The following is a 14530-nucleotide window of genomic DNA, read 5'->3' on the forward strand; positions in this document are numbered from 1 at the left end:
GTATCACAGCCAATTAGTTAATATAATATGTTGTATTAAACTACCCAAGATCACTCAGTTAACTAGCCCTTTGTACAGAGTTTATTCTGGTATGCATTATCAACCTCTTCAAGTTCTCTGGCTAACTTAAAGCTAAAACGAACACCAAACAAACGTCAATAAGCTTGCATGAAATTATAAAACTAGAAAAAGGGCACCTCTCTAATGTTCATCTTAAAACCAATGTACACTTGGTGCATCAGTGAGATTTTTAGCGTTTTCTCAGTAAATATTGTAAATGTAAATATTGACAACTTATATTTGCACCATTATTCCCCAAATAAAACAAAGCAGTCAGCATTCTTTCAGGTGTAGTCATGCGTCCTGCTATAGCATGCAACCTCCTTGGTGGCGAGGTCTAACGCATGCGCAGTTTGAAGTTGCCGTGAACACGGTACTCGCGCTATTCTAACACCGTAAGCGATATAGGGCACAGGACATAGGCAACCTTCGTCCATGATAGTGATTCGCTGCAGATTGCAGACCATCCTATACACATTTCCACCCTCCGGCCAATAGGGGGCCACGTTGGTTTCGGCGCATGCGCAGCCGAAGGTCATTCCCAAGGATCCCACTTACAGTCTACCTTTCCCGGTCATATAGGCTGTCAGGATGCTGTCGAGTTGAAAACAGCGACGCGTATGATGTTATGTTAAATACGAAAAAGTCGCTTCATTGCTGCTCTGGTTATACTGGACTATGTTAATGAATAACCTATGTTTTTTTGCCGGCAGAGTCTGGACGGCGTATTCTGATGTTTGATCTCTAGGTTTTGCGGAAAGAAGCTATATAAATAGCTAGCTAGCTATCCTGCCCGCCTGCCTGTCGACTCAGTTGGGAGAATAACGCGGCTTCGTTGGCATCAAACGGCAGCCTTACCAGCCGGCAACAGTTAACGATGGCCGCTTCCCTCGCTTCGCCATCCTCCAGCTAGACGACGCGCCAGCTTTAACGTTTACGGGGCCGTAGGCTACCATTTAACCGCTTTTCTTAGCCGGTTGGCGACGGCGGCGTTGAATGAACGAACCGCGGCCGAGCGGCTACATCGGCTAGCTGTCCTGCCCTTCCTACCTCAGCGACCTCACAGGCTGCGGCCAGTCGGCTGCTCCGACAGCGCCGTATACACAAGTTAATATCAGCCGTTTAAGGCTTCGTTTGTGCATCGAAAAGCTTATTTTGCAAGACAGCTCCATCAAAACGCTGGGAAAATGCCGGCTGTGTCGAAAGGAGATGGGATGCGGGGATTGGCCGTGTTCATATCGGACATACGGAATTGTAAGTATGGATTTTAGGTTTATTATTTTGTGAATGGAGCGTGCGACGGCGTGCGAGCCATTTGCTGGCTTGTGTGAGTGAATGTAAAAGCCGTAAACCTGGCGGTGGCGGCGCTCGCTTTACTCCCTAGTCCAGCGGTGTCATTCCGGATTAACGGTGAAAAAAAATAAAGGGAGGGCGTAGTGCTGATGCCGTCGACATGTCCGCAAATATCTGTCGGCGATCTGTGCTACTCAGGGGCGTAAGAACCAGGGGGACGTGCACGCCGAATGTTTAATTTTTATTAATCCATCTCCCCCAACATATTGACCTTTATATAAAATTATTAAGTTGTGTTCCCCCAGTATCCAACTGTTTTCTACGCCATTGGTGCTACATAACGGTACTCCTCCACATTTACCACCGGTGATGTTTTTTCCCCTCTGCTTTGTATGCCTATGTATGGGGACACCACGTTTACGTGTGTCATCCCGTTTTATAAATTATAGATCGGCCGTCGTCCGGACTACTCTTCTAATTCTGGACGAATTTAAGTGTTTTTTGTCCTAGTATAGACCGTACAGCTGTGCCCCTGGGAGGGGGCGGGGGGCAGGCGTTGCGATCGCCTTTTTTGTAAACGATGACCTGGCTCGGTGCGATTTTGAGGCGTAACAGGATATACGGATGGACATGAGTATGAAAGACTTGGTACTCCAGGCGAGTCGGCATATTACTACTTGGGTGAAATTGAAGTGATTGTTCCGTACATCCCTATGGCGTTTATATACTCACGCACTCATAATGCATTTATCATTTGTAGGCTTGTGGTATACCAGATTTGTTTTTATCATTCTGTGCAGTGTCGTCCCATTATAGATCGCCATGGTACCTCTTATGTCTGTGTGCTAGAGGAGGGTGTCGTCCAGGCCTGTGATTTTTTTTTTTGGCACAGCGGCTCTGCCCATTTCTATGAAGCAGTATGCGGGCTGGTTAAGCGGTGACGCTGCCATTTTTTTGTAGCAGCAGTTGGTTGCATGGGAGGGACGTTTATTTGGTGGTTCACCCCATACAGAGATGAACCATAAATCCCCATTACGTGTTTTGCCTTTTTTTGCTGTGGGAGGATGTTACTCTTCCACACGTATTGCTGCCGCTCAGTGTTTATTTACAAGAATGTGCGAAACATCAGTCGTGTATGCCCATCTCAGTTCAGCGCGTGTAAATTTAATGCATGTTTTGCAGAAGCAAGCTATATATACATTAATGAAGTAAATAGGCAGAAGCCTCTTACATAATATGAACGCTCACCCGTTTGATATACCGTACCGATTTTAGAAATGTTTTCTTCTTCCTTTCATTGTCATGACCGTTGTGCCATCTGTCGATCTATGATTCCTTCCTCTTTTTCGTCCATTTTTACTTCTCATTTTTCTAATAGAATTTTACTTTGCTCATCTTTTTTGTTTTGTAATTTCTCTAACTGCTACCTTTTTCTGTCTACTGCTTCAGTGGTACTGTGCTCCTATTTCTGACGTAATTTAAAATTTTTATTCCGCTGTTATCTTTCTTATTACATTCATGGTATTTTTTGCCCGATTTTTTTACGAAAAATGTTGTTTTAAATAAATGCCTGTATCATTCTTATTGTCTTCTTTCTTCACCTCCCCTCACCCAGGTAAGAGCAAGGAGGCAGAAATCAAGCGAATTAACAAGGAACTGGCCAACATCCGCTCCAAATTTAAGGGAGACAAGGCTTTGGATGGCTATAGCAAGAAGAAATATGTCTGCAAGCTGCTGTTTATTTTTCTCCTGGGCCATGACATCGACTTTGGCCACATGGAAGCTGTCAATCTTCTCAGCTCCAACAAGTACACAGAAAAACAGATTGTGAGTGGAGCAGTTCTCTCTTTCTATGCATTGTTGCTCAGCTGGTGTCAAGCGACATTCACAAATGCTGTATGGCAGACTTATGCTATGAAATGGTAGAAATGTTTTTGTTATACTTGTTTTATATGATGCATTAATCTTAAATACACTTTTTTCCTATTCTTTAGTTTTGTGAATTTTTGGAGAATTTTCTTTTCGATTCCTCTAACTTTACATATAATTTAATTATATACACATGCATGTATGAAGTGTTATACTTCCTGTGTTTTTCTCTGTGCTGGTGTATATGCTACGTGCTATTTACACAGATTGAAAATGGCTTGCTCTTTGGACCCTGGTGCTGGTTGACTTTAATGACAGAGCAGGACTAGAGCAGATGTGTGGTCGTGCAGCTGCAGAGTGCATGTTGTAACATCCGTGGAGTACTGTGTGCATAAACGATGACGTGGTTTGTAGAAAGCCATGCTGAATGTGTGAGGCTGTAATAAAATAGCTTGGGCTGTTCATATGATACGGTGGTCAACAAAGCCAGATTTTATACCTTATGTTCTGCATGTCTGGTCAGAGCACTTATAAAGAATGGCTAAGGGGGCTTAAACAAGAGCTGCTTTGCCTGAATTACATATCTTAAGTAATTGCATTTTTGAATATGTACACTAGGAAATTTGAGCTGGTCTAACAAAAGCTAAGTTTTTGTGTTTTAATAGGGAATCTAATCAGAAAAAGGTGAATGCTTCAGTAGTTCTATTCAAAATGAGGGAAAACTTTTTGTTGTTTACTAGTTTCAACCTCTGCTAAGACGCTGATGTGTAAATATTTAAAAATACATGTAGGTTGATTAGATGCGTATTCATGCATTATTAGATGAATGTCCCAGGTGTTGTCCATATGCTGCTGGGTGTTAGTCTTACAAGGCCACTGTTTTCACTCTGCAGGGGTATTTATTCATCTCAGTCCTGGTAAACAGTAACAGCGAGCTTATTCGTCTGATCAACAATGCCATCAAGAATGACCTGGCCAGCAGGAACCCCACCTTCATGTGCCTGGCTTTGCACTGTATAGCCAATGTGGGCAGCAGGGAGATGGCAGAAGCCTTTGCAGGCGAAATACCACGGATCCTTGTGGCTGGGTGAGTTATTGCTGGGTGGGTGTGAAGCGACCAATGGCGTTGTGTGCGCACTCCCTACTCACAGTCAATAAATGTAAGTGGATGGATGTAGGTGTAGCAGGCATTTTTAAAAACAGTTTCAGATTACCATGGGAAATCCTAGAGAATTGTTGCTTATGGTAGTAAGGCAGATGTCAGGTGATTAAGGATCTAAATTACTCTTTTTATTGGCTGAGTACTATATCAGGCTAAATAAAAGCATTGGTGTTTGACTATAAACCATGCCTTGTAAGTTAAAGAGAGGTCCAAATGACTGGTACCCCTTTAATGACAGGGACACGATGGACAGTGTGAAGCAGTCGGCAGCTCTCTGCTTGCTCCGCCTGTACAAGACGTCCCCAGACCTGGTGCTCATGGGGGAGTGGACGTCCCGGGTGGTGCATCTGCTCAACGACCAGCACATGGTGAGGGGCTCTCCCTGTCCTACGCTAATGTATGTCACTATGCACCATGAACCTGTCTTGGTTATTAATATCCATCTGACGTGTGTTAAGTGGACCAAGACAGTTACCCCAATGTTAACTAAAATATAACAGCATTGAATTTTCTATCATTTCACATGTAGCGTGAACCTATACTTATTTTTTTTCCCTCATCTCTTAGGGTGTGGTGACTGCAGCCATTTCTCTGATTACCTGTCTAAGCCAGAAAAACCCAGAAGAGTTTAAGACCTGTGTGTCTCTGGCTGTGTCTCGACTGAGCCGGGTAGGGAGATCTATGTGTCTTGGTTTTCAGATTGATTAGCAGAGCACGCACTTGTGTCCTCTGATGGGTCAGTATCTGTGTCGTTTGTCAAGTATTGCAGCTGTGTCTGTTGTTAAAATGGCTATATCATCTCTTTCTGTCTTGCTTTTCAGATTGTATCTTCTGCCTCCACTGACCTTCAGGATTACACATATTATTTTGTCCCAGCCCCCTGGCTGTCTTGCAAACTGCTGCGACTGTTGCAGTGCTACCCGCCTCCAGAGGATGGCGCAGTGAAGGGTAGACTGGTTGAGTGTCTGGAGACTATCCTGAACAAGGCCCAGGAACCACCCAAATCTAAGAAGGTCCAGCATTCCAATGCAAAGAACGCCATTCTATTTGAAGCGATCTCCCTCATCATACACTATGACAGGTGACAGTTTTGGGTGGGGTGTACTGTTTTCTAATCTTTTAGTCTGTTTCAGGTTATTAGTGGCTGTAAGTAAATGCCACATTTTTTTGTTTAGAATCTTAGATGGCAGCATTTGCAGAGGTAAGTATTGTATGTATGCAAGATGATAAACTGCCTAACTAACTAGAGATCTCTATCATTTTACACTTTTATGCTGAAAGCCTTTAAAAGCCTGGCTTAAAGGTAATGAATTTGAGGATATAGTGTTCTGTAAGTGTTGTGTATATTTTATAACAAATACTGGACAGCTAACAACTTACTTTATAACTTGGTTTTGTAATTGGTTAATAACTAGCGTACTATTAAAATATCTTGCTCTTGCAAGTCTTGAAAACCTTCCTTGTCTTTTACCTGATATTCTGTAAAAGGTTTGTTTAGTTATTAGCCATATTGCTAGTTTATTCATTTCAAATTCTTCCTGGGAAATTATAGAAGGTATATGTACTAATATTTACTAAAGCAAGTATTGATGTATTGCTCTTTATATATTGTTTCCATAGTCATTGTATTTTATGTAACTTTAGATGAAAGACTGAATAGGAAGAAAATATCATTAAATATATGTAGCATAAAGAACTAAATCTAAACATCGCCACTCATATTACTCTCTAATTTGTAATTCTTATAAAATCTACCTTGCATCTTCATTTCAATAAGACCTTTGGACTGGTGCCCCAGCACTGCTTGTCCTCTTGGTGTTGATGTGTATAGGTTGATGTCTTTTCCTGTCTTTGCTGATGAAAATTGATCTCTTGCATTTTAACCTAGTAACTTGGCATGCAAATCAAACACAACAAAGTCCAGTTAAACAAATAAGAAGCTTCTCTTACAACTTTATTTCTGATCTTTTGGTAGATTTTGTCAGTTATAATAACAGTATTTTCCTGTTTCAGTGTAGGTACTGGACAATGAAACAAACATGTTTCAGTGAAATCCATGTTTTTGCATTAGGATGTGAGTGCTGTGTAGTTTTAGCACTTTTTAGCTGTTTGCAGTGGTGGCAGACATTGATGATGCCGCAACCCCCCGCACAGCTTAGCCACCTACACTGCCCTCTCTCTTTTTCCAAACCTGAACTTGGCGCTCCCTATTTTTAGATGCAGTGCGCAATACAAACTGACATTATATACCTCAGCACTATTTACAGATATATTTTATGTGCTCCATTTCAAGATGCATTTTTATACATGTCAGGTATACCTGTGCCTTTAGAGAAACTATGAAATGTGTATTCTGTAATTTGTTTTCTTTAATGCATCTTTATCAGTAAATTTCACAGTTTTTTGCAGATTGGATCCAAAGTTATGTGATCAGTCGGGTTCTAATTTTGATCTCAAAATTTGATCTAATTTTGCGTCAAAGCCCCATAGCATCCTGCTTCCTTTCAGGGAACCGACCTGCACGCCTGAAATTTAGTAAAATAGAATTTCTGTGGCTTTTGAATTTCTCAGAATTCAAATTCCATCAGTTCTGGTACTTCTCTGGCCATATCAGTGTAGTATATGCATAAAACTGATAACATGTAATGGCCTAAAGGAATGTTTAGATGTCATGGTAGAAGTTACTTTGTATGCCTCAGAGCTGTGATGATGCAATTGCTGCAGATGATACGTCTTTTTTTGGGGGGGGTAAAAATGCAGAAATAGGCCTGGACGTCTTGTGTAGTTCTGCGTTAGCAATTAAAGGATCCATGTGTTTAAAGACATGGTACAGTTACTTGTCTTGGTGTCACAAAATATATGAAATAAACTGTGACCAAAGTATCCAGATGTGGCCATTTCTTTGTCATATCTGAGAGCATCTGAGCAGCAGTTTGGTGAAGAAAACATTTAATTTGCCATCAGATATACAATTATGTTTCTCTTTATTGTTTCCTGCAGCGGATGTGTGAGTGTAGATGTTAGTTTACATGCTAACACCCCTGGCTGGTCCCCCTCTCCTTTCATTGTAGTGAGCCCAACCTGTTGGTGCGGGCATGTAACCAGCTGGGCCAGTTTCTGCAGCACCGGGAGACCAATCTGCGCTACCTGGCCCTGGAGAGCATGTGTACGCTGGCCAGCTCCGAGTTCTCCCACGAGGCCGTCAAGACGCACATCGAAACCGTCATCAGCGCCCTAAAGGTATGCTTATCCCTCGTCCTGCTTTCTCTGGATGAAGAGAGCCGCCGACTGAGCGAACTCCCTCTGACCTGGCGGCCGTCCCCTCTACCAGACTGAGCGGGATGTCAGCGTGAGGCAGCGGGCCGCAGACCTGCTCTACGCCATGTGTGACCGCAGCAATGCCAAGCAGATCGTGGCGGAGATGCTGAGCTACCTGGAGACGGCAGACTATTCCATCAGGGAGGAGATGGTGCGTCTCCTGCTCATGTCGTTTGTGTCATCCATCCTGGCTACTCATCCCTCTGTTTTTTACAGTTTTCCTTTGGGGTTCCTGAACGTATGATAACCCCAGCATTCTTTCGATGGTCACTCATGCTTAGCCAGAATATCTCAGGTTGGGGGCAGCATGGTGGTGCAGTGGTTAGCGTTGGCGTTTCACACCTCTCGGACCAGGGTTCGAGTCTCTGCCCTTAGTTTTGTGCGTGGAGTTTGACATGTGTGACTCCATGTGTGTGGAGTTTGCATGATCTCCCCGTGTTGTCCTGGGGTTTCCTCTGGGTATTCCAGTTTCTCCCACGGTCCAAAAACATGCTGAGGCTAATTGGAGTTACCAAATTGCCCATAGGTGTGCAAGTGTGAGTGAAAGGTGTGAGTGTGCCTTCAGGTGAGTTGGTGCCCCATCCTGGGTTGTTCCCTGCCTTGCCCCCATAGCCTACAGCAGGGATGCTCAATCCTGCTCCAGGAGAGCTACCACCCTACAGAGCTTAGGTACAGCCCTAATTTAACACACCTGATACAGATAATCAGGCACTTCAGTATCACCTCAGTATTACAGTCAGCTATGTTGAAGTTAAGCTGGTTCTCATACTGATATATAACTGAAGGGCCTAATTATCTGTATCAGGTGTGTTAAATTAGGGCTGTTTCTAAGCTCTGCAGGGTGGTAGATCTCCAGGAGCAGGATTGGACACCCCTGTCCTACAGGATAGGCTCCAGACCCCTGCGACCCTGCATAGGACAAGCAGGTGCAGAAGATGGATGGATGGATGAATGGATGGATCTCTGGGTGGTGAACAGAAGCACATGACACAGGGGCTGCAGTCAGGATCAGGCCTATTGACAAGCGTTTCCTGTTTTGTGGCTACATGGGAATGGGGTGAGGGCTGGGGTGATGTCAGACAAACGAGGATAGTGGTAGCAGGTTAGTGTCACAGGGCTTAACCCAGCAGGCTACTGGGTGCTACAAAATAACAGATTTATATACATTGCAGGGAGAGAGAGGTGGAACTAATGAATGCAAATAAACATGGTTGGCTATAGCCTCACCCTCTTCATCCAATAATATGCTTTCTCTTGTGTCTATTTGAGCTGCTGGGATTTGACGCTCCCCTCCCTCCCCGTCCTCAGGTGCTGAAAGTTGCCATCCTGGCAGAGAAGTATGCTGTGGACTATTCCTGGTATGTGGACACCATCCTGAATTTGATCCGCATTGCCGGGGACTACGTGAGCGAGGAAGTGTGGTACAGAGTGATCCAGATCGTCATTAATAGGGACGATGTCCAAGGTTACGCGGCAAAGACTGTATTCGAGGTATGTTACGATGCCCTGCTGACAGGTATAGTCCCTGCTCATCATACATTCTCAGGCATTCTCTGATTCTGTTCTGAAAGTAATTCTATGTCTTATCCTGGTGCATAGAATTGGGTCATTGCGAATACTGTACTTTAGGGTTAACACAAGAGTGCTAACACTTGAGCACTGGTTATGTGGGCTGTACTTTTATTGAGTTTTTAATATCTGTGAAAATTACCCCAAGCCACCAAATTCTAACTACAAATAAAAAAGCAGACAAAAACATTCGGCTTCTGCTTAAAAACCACTTCATAGTAATACTTCTCTTGATATCATTCATGGAAATATGTGTAGTGATGAATTTTTTTGTTGACAGTTAATTGTCATGCAAATAATTGTGATTAATGATGTAATTGTCTTTTTTGTTCATTTTATAACATTATTAGCCTAGAGTTACCCTAATCATAGTTTAATAATATATATATATACCTTATATTGAATTGAATATTGAATATTGGCATATATAAATAAAGATTGATTTTGGCTTTTAAGCTTTGTAAACAAAAAATGTACCAAGACATAAATAACAAATAAGAAGTTAACCCCTTCGAGAAACAATTAAAGTTGTCATTTACCTCGCACATCTGCACCGCCCATCCCTTCATTGTGCCATTTTAGGGCGAATCGTATTGTCTGCATATATAGCAAACTAAGCCAGATAACATAAATGACGTATGCATTTGCGCTGCCACAAGAAATTGCCGTGCGTATCACTAGTGATTGTGTACTTTTGTACCAGTTAATGTGCGCCCGTTTATATCACTCCAAATCAGTGGGATCAGAAAAATGGACAAAATAACATACATTTCTCTAGTTCTTTTGTCCTATTGACGTAATATACTGACTACAGCATAATAGTGGCAGCTGTCAGGGACACATACAGTCATCCCACATCAACGAGACCCATAAACACGCATGCAGGCGCTATGCAGAACTTTTATTAAACAGAGAACATAAAGAATCCAAAATCAGAATATCTGGCTGAATATCTCATTCTGGCCTGGTGGAGATGACTCACAAGCAGCCCGTAAAATGAACTCGATGTAGTGAAAAGAAATATCAACGCGATCAGGTTGAGTCAAAATGTTATGAAATCAGTCACTATCGTAAAATTTGCTGTGAAGGGTAATGCTGCACACGAGCATGTGCGGACATGGGAGGTACAAATAGGGCAGATACGGATCACTTCAGTGAGATGATGCCATTAAATAAATGAGTGCCAGCCGGTAGAAAACGATGCGGAAATAGTGATAGAAATATGATGGATACAATTCTAGCAATTATGCAAAAAATAAGTCAGCTCATATAATCTCAATCAATCAATTATGTTATAATTGTGTCAAGCCATATTATGTAGAAAATCTGTAGTTTTATAAGCATAATGAACTTCAATGTAGCTTATTGACAGAGCCTGGCTTGTTTTTAATTTGTAATGATCTTGCATCTCGCCAAACACTTTGTATTGGGCGCTAAGGCAGAAATCTCTGCATTCCCTCCAGGCCCTGCAGGCCCCTGCCTGCCATGAGAACATGGTAAAGGTTGGGGGCTACATCCTGGGGGAGTTTGGGAACCTCATCGCCGGAGATCCTCGTTCCAGGTCAGTCATTCTCCACTGCTGCTATTGTTAAACCATTTTAAGTTCCTTAAGATGCTGAAATCCCTGCACTTAATTGGATTATTTGCTTTCCTTTATCTTGGTGAGTTGGTTCTACTATAACACAACTAGAAATAGAAAGTCATTTTTTTTTCCTTTGACTTAATTTCCATAAAATAAACTAAATACTTCTTTACTCCCATCTTATTGACAAAGTAATGTAACTGCAAAAAAAAGCACCTTCTAACCTATTATAATAATGCTATGAAAGTTATACTGAATTTTTTGTTAAATCAAGTGAAGAAAAGCCTCATGTAAAATAAACTGGTAGGTAGAGTAGTACAATAAAAGAATTTAACTGTGAGATGAGCAACAAAGTACAGAAGTACTGACTTGCATGATAAAGTACCTATGGAATAGACCCTACACCAAATATGTCATTCCTTGCCTGTATGGTTTCTTTTTGGTCATGGTCACAACACAGTAGTAATGTGTTGGGTATTAAAAGGTGAAACTAACAGCTGTTTCTGTTTCGCTTCGGCCTGATTGTACACAAAGTGGGGTGTGGATAGTGCCTGCAGGTTGCTTGTGTACCTTCTGCAACCTGCAATCTAGGAGAGCCGTTATCTGTATAAATGTGGTGCACAGGAAAATTGCTCATGGCTTTGCCTTTGAACATCACTAAGAAGTTTTTGCTTAAACAAAAGGCAGAATGTCAGTCTTGTACTGGATTTTAATGGTGTAGTTTGTATTTAAGAACCACATTCAAGCCCAGACTTCAGGGAGCTTCTCAGGATTTGAACCAGGAACCTCCCAGTCACTGATCTACATCTTAGCCTCTAAACCAGGGGTGTCAAACTCCAGTCCTGGCCGGCCGGAGCCCTGTGTAGCTTATTCTTTCCCTGTTGCACCACAAATGATTCAGCTCAACAGCTATGTGGTAATTAGCACAAGAAGTTGAGTCAGGTGTGTTAAACGAGGGGAAACCCAAAAATGTGCAGGGCTCTGGCCCTCCAGCACTGGAGTCTGACACCTGTGCTCTAAACACTTATCCTTAACATTTTCACAGCACGTACTCCATTAATCCCGTTCCTGTACAGCAACTGGTTTAATGTGTCACAATGTGTAGTTATACATTTTTCTGTACCACTCCTCCTGAAACAGATCTTGCCATGACCCTCTTGCTTACATTGGCACTTTTTCTGCTTCTGCTTTGGAAATCTGGAAAGAATCACATTGATGAGCACTTCTCAGCTCATGTCAGAGTAGAAACAAGGTGACTGGAGTTTTGCATCTATAGAATCAGTTTTTGAGGGTGGGGGGCCGGCAAGACTAATTGCTCTTTTAAATAGCTTGTTTTGATGGGCTGTTAAATTGCAGGGTCTGTGCTGCAAAACGTTTGTGCAGTTGGACCTCTTTGAAATGAGCTACATGCTTCTTGATTTTGTGGTGTAATCCCCTTGTGTATGAATGCTTCAGCTTCCAAAAACTGAGAATGGTGGTAAATAACTGTTAAAAGTGAAACAGGACATTTCTCTTAACCTAGTTGTATCCAAATCTGCAACCTTTTCCTGGGACAGTAAAATGTGTAAGAAGTTTGCAGAAGTGTATGGCTTAATTTCTGGTAATAAATACATATCTATGCACTGTTTCAAGTATATCCTCTTTCCATATTGAATTTCCCATTGCAAGGCTTCCGTGTTGATTGAACTGAATTGCAAAAATCATTTGGCTGGGGAAAACATGCTGATCTTTGATTTTCCTGTGGAATTCAGATTATTTTCATGAGAATCCTCTCTTATTGGTTTGCTTCTAGCCATTTTACCGATTGGTCGAGTAATCTAAATGATTAATTTTCCTCCGGAAAATCAGCTTGACCGTTTAAGTTAATTTTATTTTGACACCAACAAACTGTATGTCATTGCAAGGCTTTAGATAATGGATGACAGTGTTTCAACACTATATGGACATTATTTTCACCCACAGTTTAATAAGCAGATTGTCTGCCTGATATAGTAATGAGATGCATATCTTGATGCCCAAAAGTTAGTAATTCAGCATATCCTTATGCTTATTAAATTTGGCGGAGCACACCTCATGCTACTGTTTTGGTAAATCATGGAAGCAATAAGCATTGTAGTGGTGATGAAGAAATGGACAGCTCAGGAGCCATAACTTTGAAAAGAGGAGATACTGTGGTTAAACAAGGTTAATTTTTTATTTTTTTTATTTCAGTTCATAAGTTATTTTCTTTTATTTTCTTAGTTTGTTTCAGTTTTAGCTTACGATAATGACACTAGTCCCAACACGCACGAACACACACCGGCACGTCAGACAAAAGAATAAGCTCAATTTCTTGCCTAAACATTTTCATTAATACATATTATATGGAAATTCTAAGGTAGCAGGCAGACAACTTTATAGCCTTAATGAGTGTATTTAGCAGCTAGAAGGACAAAATATATTTTGCCCTTTGCCTTTTCTGCTGGTCCATCATCCAGAGTAAGTGCCTTTCCTCTTCAGGTCCTTGTCTTTAGGGCTACTGCTGTGGTATGCCATCGAAACTTTGCACTATGTAAAATTACCTTTTTATTTTGTGATAATTTGAACTACTATAATTACTTGGTGATATTAAAGGAAAACATTTATTACAATAACTGAAGCGTTTTTTAAATCATAAAGGTAATTATATTAAAATAATAAAAATATATGTGCCAGTTTAAAATATCGATGTTGTCGACTACATTGACTTATTTAGCCAGCCCTAATATTAATACTAATAATGCATTTAATATACATTATGTACTACTTCTCACTCTTAGCCTGGGTTGGTTAGTGAGTATTGTTCTGTCTAGAGTTGAGCCATGACAGAAGTGCACATGCAGTGATATATAGTGAAGACCAAGGCAAATTCTTTTTGCTGAGTTTTATTTACAGACATACAGTTAGGTCCATGTATTTGGACACTGACACTATTTTACTATTTTACCTGTTTACTGAAATACATTCCAATTGAAGCTATACAATGGGCATGCACATAAAGTGCAGACTCTCAGATTCCATTTCAGGGTTTCCACATTCAAATTGGATGAAGGGTTTGGGAGTTTCAGCTCGTTAACATGTGCCACCCTGTTTTTAAAGGGGCCAAAAGTAATTGGACAATTCACTTAAAAGCTATTTCATGGACAGGTGTGGGCAATTCCTTCATTCTTTCATTATCAATTAAGCAGATAAAATGTCTGGAGTTGATTTGATGTGTTATGTTTGCATTTGGAAGATTGAGGTGTGAACATACAACATGCAGTCAAAGAAACTCAGTATGCAGGAGAAACAGGCCATCCTTAGGCTGCGAAAACAGAAAAAAACAATGAGAAAATGCCACAACATTAGGAGTGGCAAAATCCACAGTTGGTTACATCCTGAGAAAGAAAGAAAGCTTTGGTGAACTCAGCAACGCAAAAATGGCCTGGACGTCCACAGACGACAACAGTGGTGGATGATCGCAGAATCATTTCCATGGTGAAGAGAAACCCCTTCGTAACAGCCAACCAAGTGAACGATACTCTCCAGGAGGTAGGCGTATCAATATCCAAGTCTACCATAAAGAGAAGACTGCATGAAAGCAAATAAAGAGGGTTCACTGCAAGATGCAAGCCACTCATAAGCCTTAAGAATAGAAAGGCTAGATTGTACTTTGCAAA

The 14530-nt window shown here is 41.5% G+C and overlaps 1 protein-coding gene across 3 annotated transcripts in view; it reads left to right on the forward strand.

Moving 5' to 3' along the window:
* Window positions 1-587: 587 nt before the first annotated feature.
* LOC111851303 (AP-2 complex subunit alpha-2-like) overlaps window positions 588-14530 on the forward strand; it is a 37502-nt gene continuing 23559 nt past the window's right edge. For all 3 annotated transcript variants that reach the window (XM_023826085.2, XM_023826086.2, XM_023826087.2), the window contains exons 1-10: window positions 588-1314; window positions 2969-3180; window positions 4116-4309; window positions 4623-4752; window positions 4952-5053; window positions 5206-5465; window positions 7456-7624; window positions 7716-7853; window positions 9011-9193; window positions 10735-10832. In XM_023826085.2, coding sequence (XP_023681853.1) covers window positions 1248-1314; window positions 2969-3180; window positions 4116-4309; window positions 4623-4752; window positions 4952-5053; window positions 5206-5465; window positions 7456-7624; window positions 7716-7853; window positions 9011-9193; window positions 10735-10832 — 1553 coding nt within the window. In that variant the 5' untranslated portion in view covers window positions 588-1247. The remainder of the gene's footprint in view (window positions 1315-2968; window positions 3181-4115; window positions 4310-4622; window positions 4753-4951; window positions 5054-5205; window positions 5466-7455; window positions 7625-7715; window positions 7854-9010; window positions 9194-10734; window positions 10833-14530) is intronic.

The sequence above is a fragment of the Paramormyrops kingsleyae genome, chromosome 5 (assembly GCF_048594095.1).
Source record: "Paramormyrops kingsleyae isolate MSU_618 chromosome 5, PKINGS_0.4, whole genome shotgun sequence".
NCBI lineage: Eukaryota > Metazoa > Chordata > Actinopteri > Osteoglossiformes > Mormyridae > Paramormyrops > Paramormyrops kingsleyae.